Genomic DNA, 19,674 nt, shown 5'->3' on the forward strand with positions numbered 1-19,674 from the left:
AAGTTGTGGAAATGTATATAGCTCAGACGGTGTGGAGAGTTTGATATCATGATGCTTTGGTCACCAAGAAAACAACAACATCCTGCCAAATGCGGGCAGCAGTCGGAAAAACAGATGTTCCGGCCGCCTCTGACGGTTGGGCTAACTCAAATGCGGAATATATCAACCAGTCACGCAGTGTAACTATAGAGTGCTGCGTATTACGCACGGAGTATAGATAATATTAGAAAGATCTCCACGGCTGATGCATGTCCATTACATCAATGTAGCACGGCGACGGTGAGATTATCAGATCCCCGAGATAAGGCGCCATAATGAGCGCGTTTACTTGAACGCACTGATAATTACACATCGTTCACCTCACGTCCTGTTAACTAAAATGTAAATGCTATTTCGCAGATTAGACTGTTTGTGCGTATGCCGAATTCCAGGATCCAAGCTCGATTTCAGTCTGCATCCTGGAGCGCATTAACGACTTTGTTGGCCCAGCAACCAGCCGTAGCTCCCGAAACTTAGAATTCTACGCTTAGCGCGTTAAGTGGGACACGGGACCATGTGACTTGGAGCTCTGGCTTGCTTGTCACAGTTCGCTCAGCCTCCATCAAGGCCACAGTTCCTCCAAGAGAAGGCTTCAACATCCCCGCAGAAGTACACAATACCGTCAATCTGCTCCTCGATCTCCAAATGCCGCCCTCGACGTCCCAGTCATTGAATTCCCCATTCCTCACCCTTGGCTCATACCGTCCCTGGAGGCCATGGTTTTCAAGCGCCACACCTCTCCACTACACTTTGAACCCCTGTCCCCTCTACCCTCAGAGCTTCTGAGTGAATTTTCTGATAGCGACGATGGACTAGACCGTGCTACTCGAGCTGCGAAATGGAGGAAAATTGAAAGGTTAGGCCAGGATTACTTGGAGGGAAGGCCGTTGTTTATTTTATCCGCCGGTTTAAAGGGGCCCCTGGAAAATGGATGGGTGAACCCCTGGAAGCGGAATAAGGAAAAGGATAAGACACCACCACAAAAGCTATCATTGCCAAAACAAGATAGGGAAAGGGGATTGAAAAATGGTGTCCAAGGCTCTATAGCGGTGCCCTCAGAAGCTCCCTCGCGGCCTCTGAAACGCCCCTCGAACCGACCCCCCCGGGTTCGTCGTCAGGGAAGTGGGTTTGAGTCGTCTCTCGAACCAGAGCAAATTCTAGAACTCCAATCCAACCAAGTGCAAAGACAGGCAAGCAGTAAGGATAGCGGACTGCTAGGAGCGGATGTATTTAGCAATGCTCGACGAATGCCTTCAAATAGTATATTCTCAAAACCCCGAGCAGCATCGGCGCAAGTGAATTCAACGACAACTGAACGAACTCATCGATCTATATCCTCATCCACACCAAATCGTTGTTCAGTTGACGCCAACAACAGTTGGCTGAAGACTGATGAAAGGAGACCACATCTAGAAGAGTACGAACGCTCAACAGGCTCCAGTCCAACCCCTGGCTATCGGCCACGCCCTTCTGTAAAACCTGGACATAGCGCAGGAAGACCACACGACAAGAAAAGACAACGGGTGTGTGATTTGATCAATGCTGACAGCAGGAGCTACACCCCTCCTCGTATTGCGTTTACTCCTATCAATGGACAGGGAGTGTTAAGCTCCGCATCATCTAAAACAACCGGACAGCTTCTTCCGGAAGAAGGGCTCTCGTCCGGGAAGGGTTTGAGGTCGCCAGGTGGCGGCTCACACTTTTCAAAACCCGGCAAGCCCGCTTCCGCTTTCACGGGCCATTCCAGCAGTAAGAAAAAGCGAGAGGTTCCTCCTCTCGAAGGGAATACGGCCTGTAAAACAGTAACCATGATACAACCCCCAGGATCCTTTCAAGCTGGACTTTCTACAGACGGCTTCCCAGAGTCTCAATATCGCCTCCATGACCAGCCCGCATCAAGCTCGGATACACTTTCGAACTCTAATTGCAACATCGAACGTGACAAACATTGTCGATCTCAACCATTGCAGCATAAAACCTTACCGCGGAGCACAGAGAAGAGTCAGATAAATAATGGCTCCCACACTTTGCCGGCGGATCCAACCCCTAATGGAAAAGATGGTTTGCAAGACAGTCTGCAAATCTCCAGCAATGCGACAGCGTCAGCAACGATACCATCGGCCCAAATAGTCCCAGACCATTTCAAGTTTCCAATTCCAACTATGTCTCTCCATTCCACGTACTTTTCGGCGGCCTACTCCAGCGCTGTTAGGCGTGGAAGTCAAAACGGTGGATATGAGGAGCACTTGTCGACGCAGGCACCTGTTCCTAGTGCTCAAAAGCTTGCACGGGATGAGTTGGTGATACCAGCCAAGCTGGACGATACAAAGGCGTCAAAAGCCAATGAAGCCTCGAAGGTAGCTGCAGGTGGTGAGCAAGCCAAGCGATCGCATTTATCCGAGGCCAGCATATCGAACGTGCGAGCAATCAAGCCATTTTTCAGCACAGTTAAGAGGATAAAACCCGGGAAAAGGTCCGAAGCTGAAGCGGCGACAGTAGATGCAGCTGGAAAAAATAAGGGTCAGCAGAAACAACGACAAAATGGAAACCGAGCCCGAAACTCAGCTGTCTTCAATGATCCCTCATCGCCCGCCTCTCACTCTCGAAGTCAATCACGTTCACCATCGCCAAAAGCTACATCTCCGCCATGCCTCTCAAGCCACCCTTTCAACGCACCCTACGCCAGCATCAGCATCCAAAAAATTTCTCAGTGTGTCCCATCTGGCGAGTCACAGAGCTCGAACCCAGCGTCCACACTCCCCCACTTCAACCTCACGGCCTCCACAAGCGACACACGGGGATACCAAGACTGCCAGGGCCAGGGTCCGGGCTGGGAAAATTTCGACCTGAGCCAGGCGATCGCGGAGGCAGGGACATTTTTGGGGACCTGGGATTTTGATAAGGTAGGCCTTGAGAGGGTCACTCAGGGTGATAACACGAACAGCGTGAACAGCATCAAAAGTCATGGATATACGAGAAGCCGCAATGCCAATGATAATAGTAATAGCGGCGGTGCTAAGTATGAGATACCGTTACTACCAGCTTCGTCAGGCACGAAGTTGCAGTCGATACTGAAGCCAAATACACCTGGGCAGTGATCGGGATTTGTGTTCTCATCCTTTCTTCTTTTCCTTGCTGACCCAGCATTCCGTGGTTGGAGGATCTTATTGTTTCCTTTATATCTTTTTGTTGGGTTTTTTTTATTGGCGATAGAGCGTTGAGCACTACTGCGCAGAAGTACAGAAGTATTTAAACATATATTAAGACATAGAATCCATGGTGAAGTTAGCGTCAAGCGTGCATGGCGAATGATAGAAGATCAGCATTGCAGAGTTGAGAGTTTCCTTTGCACGGCTGGGATTTCCGTAAATTAGTTCTTTGATAAATATCTAGCATTCGAAGTTTTATGAAAGGAAAATAATTTTGACACCGTGTCATGTCTATTTTGATAAATACTAAATGAACGCGAGTTGTTTAGGTGTCTTAAATGGTTAGCCTGTAACTATTCCAATAAGCTTGCTTAGCTCGGTCCAGAAGGACCTTAACCGTCATCCCGCCGCCTACCACAACTGCCAACTCCAACATCTATCCTCCCTTCACAACCTCCTCCGGCCCATGGCGCCGGTGCTAGGAAATGGCTTTGACCTCGGTAAGCGGCCCATTTTCTCTTGCTTACTTCGAATCAATAAAGCAAAGAACCAAGCTAACATTGAAATGTAAAGTGGAAAACGTTTAACTTCTTCGACGTCGCCCCTGTCCAATTCCCGGACGACGGTAGCTCTATCTTCAATGTATGCGATGCGCCCGTGTCTCACATACACATTACGCACACACACGTATATGACATACTAACGAGAATACCATACGACTCCTGCAGGGCGACATAAGCAGCATCTGCTCTGGCTCTGAGAACCTCTTCCTCGGCACATCCGATGGCATCGTCCACATCCTGTCGCAGACCTTCAAGGTACTGCGCACCTTCAAAGCACACGACACAGGTTCCATCACGCACATGAGGCAGGTTGATTCCACCTCGCTGATCGTCACCATCTCGGAGGACCTGCTGAACGACCCGGTGTTGAAGGTCTGGGCGTTGGATAAGGAAGAGAAGAAAACCGGGTCACCGAAGTGTTTGTCGACGGTCCAAGTGCACAATGGACGGAGGCAATTTCCGGTATGGTGACTTGACTCTTTTCCTTTCGTTCCACATTTGATATTTTCATTCTTGACGCCTCTTCTGCCAGGTATCCGCCTTCGTCGTCCTCCCAGACCTATCCCAGCTTGCTGTGGGCTTTGCAAATGGCTCCGTTACTGTGATCCGCGGCGACCTAATCCACGACCGAGGCGCAAAGCAACGCACAGTCTTTGAATCCGAAGAGCCCGTTACCGGCCTGGAAATCCAGCACGGGCCCGTAACGACCCTCTACATCGCTACGACGGGCCGGATCCTCACACTCGTCATTGCGGGCAAGGGCCAGGGCCAACCCGCCCGCGCGCTTGAGGACCTAGGCTGTGGCGTGGGTTGTATGACGATCGATCACGAAACGGGCGATATAATACTTGCTCGCGAAGATGCGATATACACATACAGCGTTTCTGGTGGCCGGGGTCCTAGCATTGCGTTCGAGAGTCCGAAGACGTCCATAAATGCGTTTAGGGATTATATAGCGCTCGTCTGTCCGCCTAGGCCGGCGTTGCCGAAGTCTTCTGATGCACTCCGACGGCTTGGTGGTAGCGGTGGTGGGGGACAGGTTGATGAAATCTTGACTACGTCGACGTTTACGATATTAGAGCCAGATTTGAAATTTGTTGCTCACACTGAGTCATTCCCATCCAGGGTGAAATATGTGTTTATGGAGTGGGGTGATTTGTTTATTGTTAGTGTGGATGGGATGGTACGTGCCGCTATTCCTCTGAATTTCTTACGAGAAGGGAGCTCTCTTGCTAAAAAATATAATGTTGATGAAAATAGGTTTATCGATATCGTGAAAAGACTCTCCAGCAGAAGTTGGAAATCCTCTACCAGCGAAACCTTTATATTTTAGCCATCAATCTTGCCCAGAAAGCTGGTATTGATACGCTACAACAAAATATCATCTTCCGCAAATACGGCGATTACCTATATCAGAAGGGGGATTATGATACTGCAATGCAACAATATCTACGCGCAATTAATAATACAGAACCCTCCCAGGTTATTCGAAAGGTAAGGCTTTTCACATCTCGCTGATCGACGTAGCAGAAGCTTAGGCTTGCTAAAAAATCACACGCACGATATAGTTCCTAGATACCCAACGTATCCACAACCTTATTGAATATCTCGAAGAGCTCCACGATCATGAAAAGGCGACTGCTGATCATACAACGCTACTCTTGAACTGTTATGCAAAATTAAAAGACACCAGCAAGCTCGATTCGTTCATCAAGGCTCCCGGTGAACTGAAATTTGACCTAGAGACTGCCATTGCGATGTGTCGACAGGGCGGTTATTACGAGCAAGCTGCATACCTAGCGAGAAGACATAACGAAAATGACATGGTGATCGACATTTTGATTGAAGACTCTCGGAAATATGAAGAGGCATTGAAGTATATCTGGAGTCTGGAGCCTGATATTGTAAGTTAATATACCCTATAATATTGATCTACTATTAACAACTAGTTTGCGACGACAGGCATATCCAAACCTCATGAAATATGCTCGTGTTCTCCTAGGCCATTGCCCACAAGAGACCACAAAGCTTTTCATCGAGTATTATACAGGTCGCTTCCGACCCCGGCGAACAACCGAAGAGGAACCGGCAGAGAGACCCCAACCACAAACCGGAAGCGCCATCCAAAGTCTAACCTCCTTCATCCCATTGCCAGGATCACAGGGACCGAAAGCCCCGGCTGCCCAGCCGCAATTAGCCCCAGAGCTCGAGTCACCAATTCAATATGACATACCGAAAGCGCGTAGTGCTTTTTCAGCATTCGTGGATCAGCCGCAGAAGTTTATAGAATTTCTAGAAGAGTTGATTAAACAGCATAACCTGAAAGAGGAGGATAGGGTGGATCTGTATACGACTTTGTTTGAGATGTATTTGGATACGGCGATGCATACCAAGGGGGATGGTGAGAGGGAGGAGTGGGAGGGCAAGGCGAAGAAGCTAATTGAGGGGAAAAATGTATGCGGATTTTATTATTTTATTTTTATTTTTGAACCTTTTCGTCAATTGTGGCTGATGATATATGGCACTCACACAGATTCCCGTATCCACCTCGAATGTTTTATTACTCTCCGACCTCTCGAATTTCCGGGAGGGTACGACCCTAGTCCGAGAACAGCAAGGCTTGTGTTCGGATATATTCCGCTCTTATACCTCTGCCAAAGACACTGCTGGCGTCATCAAGGCTCTAAGAAAATATGGCCCGCAAGAGCCTCAATTATACATCGACGCCCTAGCGTACTTCTCGTCTAGTCCGAAGATCCTCGAGGAAGCCGGCGACGAGCTGCATGAGGTACTCAGAAAGATCGATAAGGATGGGTTAATGGCTCCGCTGCAGGTGATCCAGGCACTGAGCAACAATGCGGTGGTGACAATGGGAATGATAAAGAAGTATCTCAGCGACAATATCGAGAGGGAACGGAAGGACATTGCAAATGTGCGTATCTTATCTTCCATATCCCCCCCTTCCTTTCCTTTCGCCAACTAACAAAATGCACACGCAACCCATAGAACCGCCGCCTAATATCCAGCTACACTGCCGACACCGAGACAAAGCAAAAAGAAATCGACGAGCTAGGCACCAGGCCCTTCGTCTTTCAAGCACGCAGCTGCTCTTCATGCCACGATAGACTAGACCTGCCCACCGTACACTTCCTCTGCAAGCACTCATTCCACCAAAGGTGTCTTAACAGGGTTGATGAGGACGCTGAGTGTCCTGTATGTGCGCCGCAGAATGCGACTATTCGAGCTATCCGCGAAAGGCAGATTAAGTCTGCTGGCCAGCACGATATGTTTAAGAGTGAGTTGCAGCGGAGTCGGGATCGGTTTGGGACTGTCAGTGAGTTTTTTGGGCGGGGGGTCATGAGGGCGAATAATGTAGAGTAGTATTTAGTTTTTTTTCTGCTCTATATATATATTTTTTCAAAAAATTTCTCAGTTGCGTGTTTGTTTTGCTGGGATGGAAGGTTTATGAGTAGCGATAGTTTTTAATTTGGTATGTGGAATGTGGAATGACCCCTTATGTGCTTAGTTATGAAGAAGAAGATATATGCCACGTTTAACTAACTCTATAGATAGAACGAGAATTCAATTACAATAATTGAATTAGTGACATCAGTGCCATTAGTGATATTTTTACTATTTTTTGCTATTATTGCAATCTCTACTATCTCTACTATCATTTAGTTACTGTCTCTACTGCTATTAATAATGTTTCTAGAGGACATCCAGAGATCTCTATATTTTAGAGGTTGAATTTATTACAGACAGAAATCTCCGTGTAGAAACCTGTTGAGCAATACATCCTCTTCCCCATTAGATTTTGGGAAGGAGTTTAGATAGGGGAACAGACCCAGATGGAGCCTGACATGTAACAGCCTATGGAAGATGCAACAGCAAGTGTAGATGGGAATTCAGAGTTTCGCGATGGAAATTGGCTCAAAAGCTGCACATTTCAATCAGCAACAACAACAGAGTTTAATGCCCAGCATAATGCACTGCTTTTATGTTATTTCCACCAATAACTAAACAGATATCAAGGACGCATTGATCTACGTAGATATGCCGCAAAAGCTGCTCGAAATGATCATATTACCCAGACATGAGGGAGAAACGCAAACTTAGGTATGTAACTTTCCCAGTCGTGTCGTTAGATCTCACATCTCAAGAATGACCAATCTAGTTTAATTTTATGTTTGGAACTGCGGCTGAATCGATGGCTCCAAGTTAAGGTCCTGATATGTCTTAATATTGGTTTCCTCAGTATTTTCATGAGAATGAAAAGATGTTTTTTTTTTAACATTTCTTAATTATTGCTTCAACATACGTCAGTCATATAGAGAGATAGCATGTTGCCCCTATTGAGCCTAATCCTTGAAACAAATTGGCAAAGAGCCTGAGTTCCTTGAACCGGATCGGTAGAGCCACTTGATAAAGGAACTGAAAGCAGCAGGGGCACTGCCTTTATATTCCACCTTCCGCTCTGGGCTTTCGGAAATCGATCCTGTTTCAAAGCAGCTTTCAAATATTGGGAGGCCTTAACTGAAAGGAGTGAACGTAAGTGATATGCCTACACCCGATGGATAGGCTTTGACGATGAATGGCGCGTGCTCCAGTGAAAACCTTGGGCATGGCTATTCAATCCTTCCTGAAGTTAAATCTGCTACTGGGTCTTTATTAGCACGTAGAATTTTGAAGGATGATATAAATTATGAGGGTCTAAATCAATTTAAGCTGTAGTAACTCCGCTGGCAGCCACACGCCATGGATTATCGGAGTTTGGAATTAGTTTTCTTCGTCGATCTAAGAAAATCCTGGAATTTTTCTAATTCTTTGCGCTTCCTGGTGATCGACAATAGAACAAGTCACCTCATTTGGTGAGAAATCTGCGATCCGGGACCCTTTGCTCTTTACCAGTCTCAGGGCAAAGTTAAGTTCATCAATCTGGGAAGCATGGAAGTGAGTTCGGCACCACTCGCCGTCAAGGTTCATTCCATCTACGAGAAGCTCTGCAGCGATTGCAGCTGTAATTTCCTGCGTCTCGATGTATGTGCGGCAGAAACCCATGAACAGAGGCGCAAACCGTGGTAGTGGCAGGGCGGCGATCTGATCAATCGATACAGAATCAAGTATCTCTTTGCTATATCCCATCGCTGTTTGATGCTCCTCATGAGAGATTATATGTGTGGGCAGAGGGTCGAGCTGACAGTATCTGTCTGTAAAGAGGACAACACAGGAGAGACGCTGAGAAAGAAAACGAAAACGTGGAAACCCTCTTTTGTATTCGGTATAGATATTGTGATCAATCACGTTTGCTTTTTCGAGTCGATCCTTTCTAGACTCAAATATCGATGCGGCGAGCTCAAGATCATTTGCGCGCACACAGAGCTCAAGGTCCTGTTACAGTGAAAAGTCAGAAAACAAACAAGGCCAACGAGCGTCTACGGAGAAGAGACACCCACATTGACTATGCGTGGTGCATTGTAGTAGTTCAGAGCAAGTTCGCCCACAATGCAAACAGGTATGCCATCATCTTGCAACAACGCCAACAACCAGCGGATGTCCTCAAACTCCATTGCAGTGGTTGGAGGGTTGATGGATGATGAGCGTCCAGGGACGTGCCAAATGTCAAATGGGAAAAACTGGTAGGCAGCTGAGTCTTGGGGAAAATAGAAGGCGAGTTCGTGAACTTAAGGCAAAAGTATACCATAAGAAATTTGGTGTTTGCTTTGTGGTCAAGTGCTATGTGACATACATTCGATAACTAGGGGTTATCCGGGAGATCTGGGTGGGTTTAAACTACATCATACAGGTGCCCCTGCAAAAAGTTTTGTCTCACACTAGGAATTTACAGTGAAATATTTTTACTAGTGTACTGAATGTTATGCCCACACTGCCTGGGATTTTGGCAGTGAGCTAGGGGGAAGGCTAGGGGCATTACCTCTATTTTTCCACCTGAAGAGTCCCTATTCTCTTAATTCGATGGAACGGCAATACTTAATACCGGTATCAACATTTCAGCTTAAATTCTTAGTGTGAGTCAAAACTTTTTGCAGGAGCATCTGTACATTGCTGGCAGTGCCAAGAAAGAATGTTGGTCGACTAACTATGCACTAACCTAACTGTAAGTAGCACCAAACCAACGTACTCCGTCCTTACCAACAACAATCCTTATTGCCAGTCCAGACCATCATTCTTTTTCTATCCCTTGCGAACCCTGTCATCCATACTAGCCACTCTGCTTTTTCCAATGTCCGCTACTAGACTACTATGGCCATACCGCTCACGAAAGAGCGTTCGTTTTCAAATAATGTCTGACCTTCACCTTGAAGTTGGTCAGCAGTATTCGGATTTCCATATCATACCGCGCGCGACTCGTCTGATTCTGGCCGGCGATATTGGTCGGCTGGCTGACTATGAGGCCTTTCGCAACTTCCTACGCATCCAGTGCAAACAGTTTGTGGAAGTCTACCTTGTTCTTGGAAACCATGAATTCTTCGGTGTCTCGCGTCAAGAAGGCTTGCGTCTGGCGGATATGCTTCAACAGGAGCCGGAACTTAAGGATAAGTTGATTATAATGAATCGGACGCGGGTAGATCTGCAAGATATTACACTGCTAGGTTGCACTCTGCACTCACAAATACCACCTGAAGCTGAGGAGATTGTACGATACAAGATTAATGACTTCAGACGTATTGCGGACTGGACTGTTGCCGACCACAATGCTGAGCATGCCAGGGATGTGAAGTGGTTGGCAGATGAGATTACTTCAATTAGAAAAACGGAATCTGGATTGAAGCGAAAGATTGTTGTGATCTCTCATCACGCGCCCTCAACCAAAGGGACCTCCAAATCCTCAGACGAGTGTAATCCATGGAACTCAGCCTTTGCAACATGTCTCCTTGGGAGGAAGGAGATATCGTGTCTCGACGATGTCCAGTGGTGGATTTTTGGTCATACGCACAACTCTACGGAATTAATTTGTGGGCAAGTGAAGCTTGTTAGCAATCAACGGGGCTACGTGCTTCCAAATAAGGAGAAGAATGGGTCTCAGATCTCAGGGAGCTTTCCACCGACAGTCCTAAACCTTTGGGGTTATGGCAGGCAGAAGCAAAACGTATTCAATGCTTGGAAGACTATTGAGGTTTGAGCCACGGTTATGTTATCTGACGACAGGCTCGGTGCAGATGTAGAAGTTATGAGCTGAAAGCGACGCGAAGGGGTTTCAGGAAGGATTCGGTGGGGTTTGGAAAGTTGTTTAACTTAGCTGCTGATAAAACTATGCATCATTTGATGAGTTGCTTTACAAAAGTGATTTTGTTTTCCCCCTTGGCGATTAATAGTTGGCTCATCCAAGTCTTCCATCAAGGGAAGAGCAAGGCAATGGTTTATCATGCTGATACAGTCTGAATCTCCATTACAATGTGGAATTCATCAGTCGGGCTAAGGATAGCCGCCCATTTCAATGTGAAACCTATATACAATCATGAGATTGACTTAAGAGTCAATTATCTGCATGGTTTTTGTTTGCTGTGGTCTCTGCTGCTTCCCTGCTGTTCCATATTTGCTTTCACCAACTAACTAGGAGGACTTGAACAGGGAGGTGCATCCCTAACCTACACATCTATATAATGCTGTCAGTAACTAACCATTGATGTTCACATCTGCCTGATCATTAATTTACCCACATCTATCTTGTTACATTCTATCATCCTCATACATATTCAGACAGTCTAGGATCTACAACATGCACCAAGCTCGTCTGAATGATGCAGCTATTGCACTGCACCAAGTCCTCTCATCACATCATGTGAAGTTTGGCATATTTGGTGGCTTTGCAGTGTCGACCTTGGGTGACCGCGCGCAAGTAAAGATATAGACTGTCTTGCAGCAGTCAACAAACAACAGATTCTCAGTCTCCTGGATGGCAAAGCAGGATTCGTGGCTGTGTCTCAAGTTCGGCCGGACTACGTAGCTTTTCTATGGTCAGATAAGCCCAGCTGAGAGCGAGCGGTGCTTGTCGAAATCTTCTGCGAAGGTTATCCAGGTAAGCTACGCCTAGAATGCCAGATAGAAGCTTGGTCTTTAATTCTCAAACACTGGCACACTACCCGCATACTTGCTGTGGTCGCTTTTCAGTCTAATATATGTATGTGTCATCGCAGGAGCAATGTTCACGATGGCTGATGTGCAACCGACCCTCACCCCGATCACGGGCGAAACCCAAGGAACAGGTGATACGGCGCTGCTGGATCTCATCTATTTGTTCAAAGGGAAGCTACGTGCCACTGCCACCCGCGAAAAGTTCCATGATGCAGCCGATCTTCGCTGGCTAGAGGGCCATTACCTAGCCAAACTCCAAGAGAACAAAAATCAATTCAATCTCCTCTATGTCGGTCTAGCTTTGAAGCGATACCCTGAGTTACTGTATTGCTTCAAACGTATTGGGCTTGATATTGAAGCTGCAGAAGCCACAGCTGCTTCTGTCAGCTTGCACGACCTGCTACCACCTCAACCAGGCGATGTTCAGAAAGGATTACTTGCGCCTTCTAGCATCTAGACAGGCTCCAGTTCATGTTGGATATTTTTGATTTCTTCTTTCTTTCAATGCTCTCTATGTATTTCCTTGATCGACATTGAAAACCTTCAACTATGGATGCTAGTTGATTAGACACAAGTGTTGGAACATGGGATTTGTTCTCTGAGAAGATAGATCAATGATGTAGTATTGTTATATTTGGGCTTCTTCTTTTACAAACGTACATTTGAAAGTGTGTTTAAAGGATTCAATAATCATTCATCCAGGTACTGAACTCTCTGTATCGCGACCCTCAAGAATGTGAAAGCAGATATTCTCCATATCTAGCTGGGCTGCTGCGAAACATGGAGTAATGAGCAGACCGGCCTCAATGCACCAGGCTGAAAAAATGTGGATCTGCCACTAGTGTCCGGCGACACTGGTTCTTTGCACACTAAATTATCCCCTGCCAAAACAAGCCAGGAGTTGTGCAGCAACGGGGCATTGGCATCGCTCCAGTTGTCAACCGTGAGACATATCGCCCACAGAATGTGCGCGGTACTGATGAAAACGGTAGCACCATGGCATGTGGTTCAGCCGGGGTCCATATCATTCCTCATTAATTTTCAGTAGGAATGTCACATTTTAAGTGAATTGCAATTAAAAAGGACAATGTCTGTTAATTAGATGATTTTGAACAGAATCGCCAAAACCTTGGACGTCTGAGGGGCTCGTTTTATATCTTATCAACACGTGACTGCGCGTCCTGATCGCGTTGGGTGGAATTTGGCTTGTATTCCCTCGTCGCTATTCATCAGTAGGGCTTCAAGCACATAATCTGTCCCCCACCCGCGGGACTTAAATGCGCATGCGTCCCTCTAACCTCATTGCCATTGTCTAGCGAGATGCCGTCCGACCTCGTAATCCAAGACTCAGACGAGTCAGACGCTGAATTGAGCGATATCGCTACATCTATTGACCCCCTTCAAGACAACAAAACCACCGCCAAGTCTGTCGTTATCCTAAGGGATTTTCTTCCCCCTGATCAGCACGCACAATATCCCCGTAATGGCGATAATGGTGATAATAATCAGCTGGCAGAGGAAACCATCAATGGGATAGGGAGCGGCGCTGATCTTCACCTAAATACCCACGGTGCGCCAAGCTTCGATCCCACTATCAGCGTCAACTTCGATCAATTCCTCACGTCACAATCACAGGATCAGACGGCTACAGGCTCCGTTTCGTTGTCCCAACAACGGAGGGAGAGGGCGTGGCTGGGGGAAGAGGACGGGGACGGTGCATATCCTATGGTGATGAAGTCCCCCAGGAAAAGTATCTTGAAAAGGGGCAGGACGATGGATGCTGGTAATACAGAGGTGGATGATATTGTTGTAAGGGAAAAGAATACTAAGAGGAGACGGACCATGAGTGTGTCCGAGGCATTTCAGGGCGCTGTGGTGAAACGTGTGGGCATTGCTGGTTCGCGAGAGCAAGGTGAGGGTAGCTATGGTGCCAGCGAGGAATGGTCGACTGAGCGAATGATTGCCACAGAATCCTGTCTATCCCCAACAAAGGAAGATGGAGGTGGCACTTGCGAAGAAGATGTGCCGATTGAAGATCCGGTTACGCCTGAAAACCATTCCTTTACAGCTGAAACCATACCAGCGCCTCTAGCCACTGGATCAGAAGCCCACTCTCAAAAACAACCGATCGTGCGATCAAAGTCCACGCAAGGATTTGACGATACTTCTTACGATACTGAATTAATGTCTTCCGTAGCCCTCGCACGACCACACAGGACAATGTCGTCATCTTTCATAAGCCATCCGCCACAATCATCAACAGAAAGCGCTTGCGATGAGCTTGCCCTACCTCCCGTCGTTCAAGTTGCGATAACCAATATGAGACCGACAGCGATGTCAGAGAAGAAGCAGTCAGTTGCAGAGTATGCTGGGATGGAGAGTGATCAGGATGAGTTGGACTGTATCGATTTTGGTGGTATCCCGAAAGAACGCTACAAACCGCGGCCGAGTAGGTCGAGGAGTAAAGCCGTGATTGATTCTGGTATGGGTGGAGACGGGATAAGTGTTGGTGGCGATCCTTACGTTGAAGTTATGGTGCCGCGTGAGAATTTCCCAGTCGCACAATCATGTCCATCACGCGAAGCCAGAGACTCAATTGTTGCAGAAACAACGAAAACTCCAGAAAGATATTCGTTAAATGCCATGACTCAGGATGTCCCTCTGGAAGCATCTAAACGACCACTCAAATCAGCGAAGAAGAAGGTTAAGCGGGGAAAGACCACTTCAGCGATGTTGAAGAGGGCTCTAGAATCGGATGTCGAAGATGATGTGATATGGATGGATGAGAAGCCAGCAAATGTTACATTCAAGCATAAGGAGAACGATTCATTATCAAAGAGTCGGAAAGCTGAACGCGGTGAGGATAGCAAGGGAAAGCCCCTTGGCAACAAGATCGAGAGTATCCAGGAAGAAATTCCTCCTGAAGAAAAAGTGGTGGACGACAAGGTCCAGCAGATTCCGCTTGACCCTACTGCTGCTGTTGCTGCTGCTACTGCCACTGTGTCTGCGTCTGAGCCCAAAAAACGCGGTCGAAAGCGGAAGAAGACATCAGACAGCCTAACTATGGAGTCTCAACTACCCCTCGCGGAGACCGAACAATCGACCTATGGAAAGAAATCCATACCACCTCTTGCAGAGCAGGATCAGAATATTCCTACGTTGAAAAAGGCCCAGGGGGAAAAAGACTCCAAACCGGATACCACGACAGATGCCGGCGCCGCAGAAGAAGCCGATCAAGTAGGACAGCTTAACGAGCAAGAGCAAATGAAACCGATGACACCCGGCCCTACATGTGCGCCTCATTCCCCCTCCCCTCAGTCTCAATTACAGCCACAGTCGCAATCGTCAATAACGACCCCAGCGCCCCAGCCAGCCAAAACACCCCAAAAGACCCCCATGTCAGTACAAAGGGGCCCAGACAAACACAGTCCCATCATGATAAACAAGAAGGCATCATACCGCGTCGGCCTGAGCCGCACAGCGAAGATCGCACCGTTGCTGAAGGTGGTTAGAAAATAGAAAGACTCACAATTTAATGAGCGTAGTATCTTCACACGCTGGACTCGGGAGTTATGTCACACTGCCTCCAGCAATCGACAGGGTTCAGTCTCCACAGTTATTTATTCATCGCTGGCAAGGTCAGGGAGGAGGTTACAGGTGTCGGACGGAGGGAAGAGGGGGGTGGGATATGCTTCCGATTGTATGCTTTACCAACGACGATTATGTTTAATCCTTCATTTTTCAGCTTCGATTTACGCGTCGGCGCCTGACCTGTTATCTATTTTAAGGACGTCTATACCCTATAATACGAATATATTATTATATGTTAAGTGTAATAATTACTGTTTTTATTTCTCACACTCCTTACCCCTGCACGAGTTCGCTACTTGTTCTGTACACCGATATCCCCTGCTTCTCTCTCTTGTCTGTGATACGTACGAGATACTTGGTCACCGTCCTGGATCACGGTTTATTGCCTAGAAAAGGGATCAAGCATATGTTACGAAGTTTGTTGGACAAACCAAGTCAGGAGATTACTCTACGGCCGTAGTCTCCGCGAGGGCGAGGATTGCAGTGACATTCGCATGTGCTGTCTGTTGGAGAGGAACGTATCAAATGCCGAAGAAATTAATCCAGATGGATGTTAAAAGAGAAATCTACAACATGGTAAGGGGACATGGAATCCCGCAAGTCTAAGAAAGTCCTGACAGCAACGCCCCTGTAACAATAATGATAGTCATGTGTAGAAGAAAGTACGGATAAGGAGAAGCACAAGAGTTCATGTAAGCAATCAGAACAAAAACAACGTGCAAGGAGCAAACAAGGGAGCATGGCAACACGGCATATACATCGAGGCATGGACATGAACATGAAAAAAAAAAAAAAAAAAAAAAAATCCGAAGCGAGGAATTTGGGATCATCCATCAGACCATGCGGATAATTGTGCATATCCATTGAGCCTATGTATGGCATCAGATCAAGTTCGTCTCATCGTTTTCGGTGTTGTCTTTCTAGACGACATTGACTACTGAGTGATCTTGGGAATTTTTCGAAGGCATCCAACGATACCAGTTTTCGGGGTCGTCTCCGAGACATTCTCCCAGCGTAACTGCTCGATAGCCCGCAGCATATATACCATCCAACATATGAGAGGTAAGATTGTAGACAGTTTGCTTGTGAACATCATGAGCTATAACCAGTAGAGGTCCCCCGTAGGGCTTAGCAGAAGCAAGAGCATAATCGAAGATGTCCTTGGAGGCTTGAATAAGGTAAGGTGAGTCATTATTGTAATCATCCGTGTCCACATCGAAATAGGCGACATGATATCCTAGGTCATTTAATTCTCGAACACAACCGGATTGGTCAGAGCAACTTGAGTATGGGGGTCTCATGTAAGTTGGAAAGCCACCAAAGATATTTCGGAGAGCCATTTCGTTCTTCACCAACTGGCTGCGGAGTTGATCCGGAGAAAGGCTATCGAGATTTTGATGAGCCCATGTGTGACTAGCAATTTGATGTTTATTCAGCATTCGGTTTATTAACTCTCTCCATGGCAAATTGTGGTCATCAATCGGGCCCTTGTTCGAATTGATTCCTGTCACAAAAAAAGTTGCCTTCGCGCCAAAAGAATCAAGAATGTCGAGCAGATCACTGGTATAGATATTTGGGCCATCGTCATACGTCAATGCAACTGTATTGGGCACTTTGCAGTTGAATATCGGCTGGTTCGCATACGGAATTTTCCCAAGAGGGTCACGAGGGGCACTTAATGTACTCTCCCCGTCGGGTGTTCTCAGCGCATCGCAGCCGCTCCCGTAATCAATTAAACAATCTGGGGCCTGACAATAGTGTCTGGAATTACCGCAAAAACCTGGGCATACTGTAAGCGAGACAGGACCAAAAATCAAATGTCAAGCCTAGATCCACACATACCGGATGGTGAGCAGCAATAACCGTCCTGACAAGCCCCATACGTTGGACCACATTTCGGTTCAGGAGAATCGCGTTTTTGCAAGCCCAGAGCGGGCGTATTGTCCAACCCTCCAAATCCTGGGGATGGAACATGTATCGGCGGCAGGGAGATCGGAAAGTCGGGTAATATTCCGCCATTGACGGTCTCGCCATCTGGAGCCTCCTTATCATCAAGAGTAGTGGCGAAGGTGATACCTACGAGGCCGAAGTGGAGAGCCCACACCCAGCGGCGAGAATGCATGGCGACACTTATTGTCTGAAGATAGAGTTTCACACCAGTCGAAGAAGAAAAAATAAGTAACTAATTGAACGTTGAACACAAAGAATATAGCTGTAAGAGTCGGGCAACATAACAACCTGAGGGCGGAGTCAACAAAGTCTTGTTGTTGGCCAAGTAAGGCTGGGGACAAGTGACAGCGAAGTGGAGAAAGAAAGAGGAAAGATACACCCTGATGCGGCAGCAAAACGAAGGAGCCGGTCGGGTCAAGCCGAATCTAGCAGCCATGTATCCAATATCGTACTTGCCAGTCACCCAACACGGTATGTGGTCAATTCCTTCCCTCATGCTTGTTTGTCCGGCTGAGCGGAAAATTAATTGCGAGGAACTTTAGGGGGAGGACGAAACTTGGTTTGTAGACAACGTCACAGCAAGCAACATGTTGGTGGGAACTTGATATCGGCGGTATTGAGGATGGGTGACGAGGCCAACGAAGAATTGTGAACCCCCAGCGACAAAGAAACAAGGAATCCGATTACACATAAACAGCGCGGAGCTAGTGATAAAAATGAAAGAAAAACACGGTATGGTCTCGAGTATTACAAGGTAATCCGGCATTATACAGAAAAGACAAATTCAGTGGGTTGTAGCTGAGGGGCAATATTGAAATTGGTCCTAAGTAGCAGTTAGCTCAATCGCAGCTTAGTTAGGAATCGGGTGACTTATAAAAAAAAGTATAATGGCCGTTCCCCGTTTGCACAGGGAACGGCAAGGAGCTCTTTTGTGGCATTACCAAACTGAAGAGAAATATCGCTCGCGTTGCTTTCCTAGTCCACAGATCTCATTCGCTCCCCGCTGCTGGCCCGTCATGTAGAGCTAAACATACTTGTAAACGCTAAGCCGACACACGCTTCATCCTTCCACCTCCACTGGAGCCAACAGCTCAATGAGTTGTAACATGATGCTGAAAAATGGCAAATAGAATATGAAAAGGAGAGGGGCATACGCCAAACACAGACAAGCCGAAGCTTTGATCCTCACTCTAGAGAGGTCCCGATTTGACGTACATTCCAACCCAATTTCCATATACATCCGCATTTTCGCAATACATGAAACAATGTCAATGAGGTTTGTGAAACCAAAGGGAAATTTTCAGAACTTTGAAGCGCAAAGTCAAGGGCGATAGCTGTAGTACGATCACTCGGGATGATCATATCACATGGGCGTAGGCGAATAGCATAGGAGATAAATGGGCTATCCGGCAACGTAGCTAATATTTTCATACTCGTGGCATGCTTAGGAGGTCCTATGTTTGGGCAATTGGTCCTATCTTGTCTTCCACTCAAAGCGTAACAAATTCACGGTGCAGTTCATTCACGGTCGCTCTCCTCCATTCAGCGTTTGTTTCTCTCGATCCAAGTCTTTCTCTCGAAACTCAAACATCCAAGCCCAGCACTCGATGTTCAAACCCCGAATCTTTCGAGACCAGGATGGAGCCTCTCTTGTTTGTTACACAGTAGTCTCAGAGACTAGTTTTTGTTTCCTCTCCAAGACGAGCCGAAGATAAAGCTAGATGTTGGAGGGCATTTGAAAGCGGACAAAAGACATCCTCAAAAACCGCTTCTTCCTGCCAGCTATTGGCAGATTCTGGGCACCATTGAAGGAACTTCGCAGGCAACCATTTGTCGGCGCTCACTCAAGACTGTAAGCTAAACTTGCAGCGAGATGACTAACACGGCGGATCGGGACGCTTGGGACCAAGCTAACACTAATGGCTAGTGCCGCAGTGTAAGGCCAGCGAGCTCTAATTTAACAAAGGAGGACTGGGGTGGATGGTGGGGGTCTGGCGGGTCGTGAAGGCGCGCTCAGAGGTTCGAGACATGCGCGGGACAGCCAATCACGGATAGCAATGGACACCAAACAAGTAAATGTTCAAAAGGCATTCCAAATCCGAGGAGAATCCCCTGTCTTCGTTACGTCCCTCCGCCACGGCTAGGACTATATATTACCGCTATGGACGCAGAGAAGCCAACCGGAACATGGCAACAAGCGCAAATTCTTAACGGCAATCTAGCAAAGCTACCAGTTAAGACGACCACGCATATGTTTGTCGTCTTGTTGACCTTGCTACGAGCCA

General features: G+C 47.1%; 7 protein-coding genes across 7 annotated transcripts; 5 read left to right on the plus strand and 2 right to left on the minus strand.

Moving 5' to 3' along the window:
* Positions 1–644: 644 nt before the first annotated feature.
* On the plus strand, positions 645–3,406 carry HCBG_06319 (uncharacterized protein; the record flags this gene model as incomplete). The annotated part of the gene is made up of 1 exon (XM_045433368.1): positions 645–3,406. One exon carries the CDS (start codon positions 756–758, stop codon positions 3,135–3,137), a length of 2,382 nt encoding a protein of 793 aa, XP_045285681.1.
* Positions 3,407–3,673: 267 nt separating this feature from the next.
* HCBG_06320 (tethering complex subunit PEP5) lies at positions 3,674–7,324 on the plus strand (the record flags this gene model as incomplete). Its single annotated transcript, XM_045433369.1, has 9 exons — positions 3,674–3,688; positions 3,762–3,830; positions 3,917–4,213; positions 4,284–4,934; positions 5,012–5,245; positions 5,320–5,655; positions 5,714–6,205; positions 6,285–6,683; positions 6,758–7,324. The coding sequence occupies 9 exons, from the start codon at positions 3,674–3,676 to the stop codon at positions 7,130–7,132; spliced, it is 2,868 nt and encodes a 955-aa protein (XP_045285682.1).
* Positions 7,325–7,580: 256 nt separating this feature from the next.
* On the minus strand, positions 7,581–8,377 carry HCBG_06321 (uncharacterized protein; the record flags this gene model as incomplete). The annotated part of the gene is made up of 3 exons (XM_045433370.1): positions 7,581–7,691; positions 8,073–8,287; positions 8,320–8,377. 3 exons carry the CDS (start codon positions 8,375–8,377, stop codon positions 7,581–7,583), a joined length of 384 nt encoding a protein of 127 aa, XP_045285683.1.
* Positions 8,378–9,256: 879 nt separating this feature from the next.
* On the plus strand, positions 9,257–10,895 carry HCBG_06322 (serine/threonine phosphatase; the record flags this gene model as incomplete). The annotated part of the gene is made up of 2 exons (XM_045433371.1): positions 9,257–9,390; positions 9,878–10,895. 2 exons carry the CDS (start codon positions 9,257–9,259, stop codon positions 10,893–10,895), a joined length of 1,152 nt encoding a protein of 383 aa, XP_045285684.1.
* A 1,029-nt stretch (positions 10,896–11,924) lies between these two features.
* HCBG_06323 (uncharacterized protein) lies at positions 11,925–12,305 on the plus strand (the record flags this gene model as incomplete). Its single annotated transcript, XM_045433372.1, has 1 exon — positions 11,925–12,305. The coding sequence occupies one exon, from the start codon at positions 11,925–11,927 to the stop codon at positions 12,303–12,305; it is 381 nt and encodes a 126-aa protein (XP_045285685.1).
* Positions 12,306–13,168: 863 nt separating this feature from the next.
* HCBG_06324 (uncharacterized protein) lies at positions 13,169–15,367 on the plus strand (the record flags this gene model as incomplete). Its single annotated transcript, XM_045433373.1, has 1 exon — positions 13,169–15,367. The coding sequence occupies one exon, from the start codon at positions 13,169–13,171 to the stop codon at positions 15,365–15,367; it is 2,199 nt and encodes a 732-aa protein (XP_045285686.1).
* A 992-nt stretch (positions 15,368–16,359) lies between these two features.
* On the minus strand, positions 16,360–17,561 carry HCBG_06325 (chitin deacetylase; the record flags this gene model as incomplete). Its single annotated transcript, XM_045433374.1, has 2 exons — positions 16,360–17,228; positions 17,282–17,561. 2 exons carry the CDS (start codon positions 17,559–17,561, stop codon positions 16,360–16,362), a joined length of 1,149 nt encoding a protein of 382 aa, XP_045285687.1.
* Positions 17,562–19,674: the final 2,113 nt, after the last annotated feature.

The sequence above is a fragment of the Histoplasma capsulatum genome (assembly GCF_000150115.1).
Source record: "Histoplasma capsulatum G186AR genomic scaffold supercont2.9, whole genome shotgun sequence".
NCBI lineage: Eukaryota > Fungi > Ascomycota > Eurotiomycetes > Onygenales > Ajellomycetaceae > Histoplasma > Histoplasma capsulatum.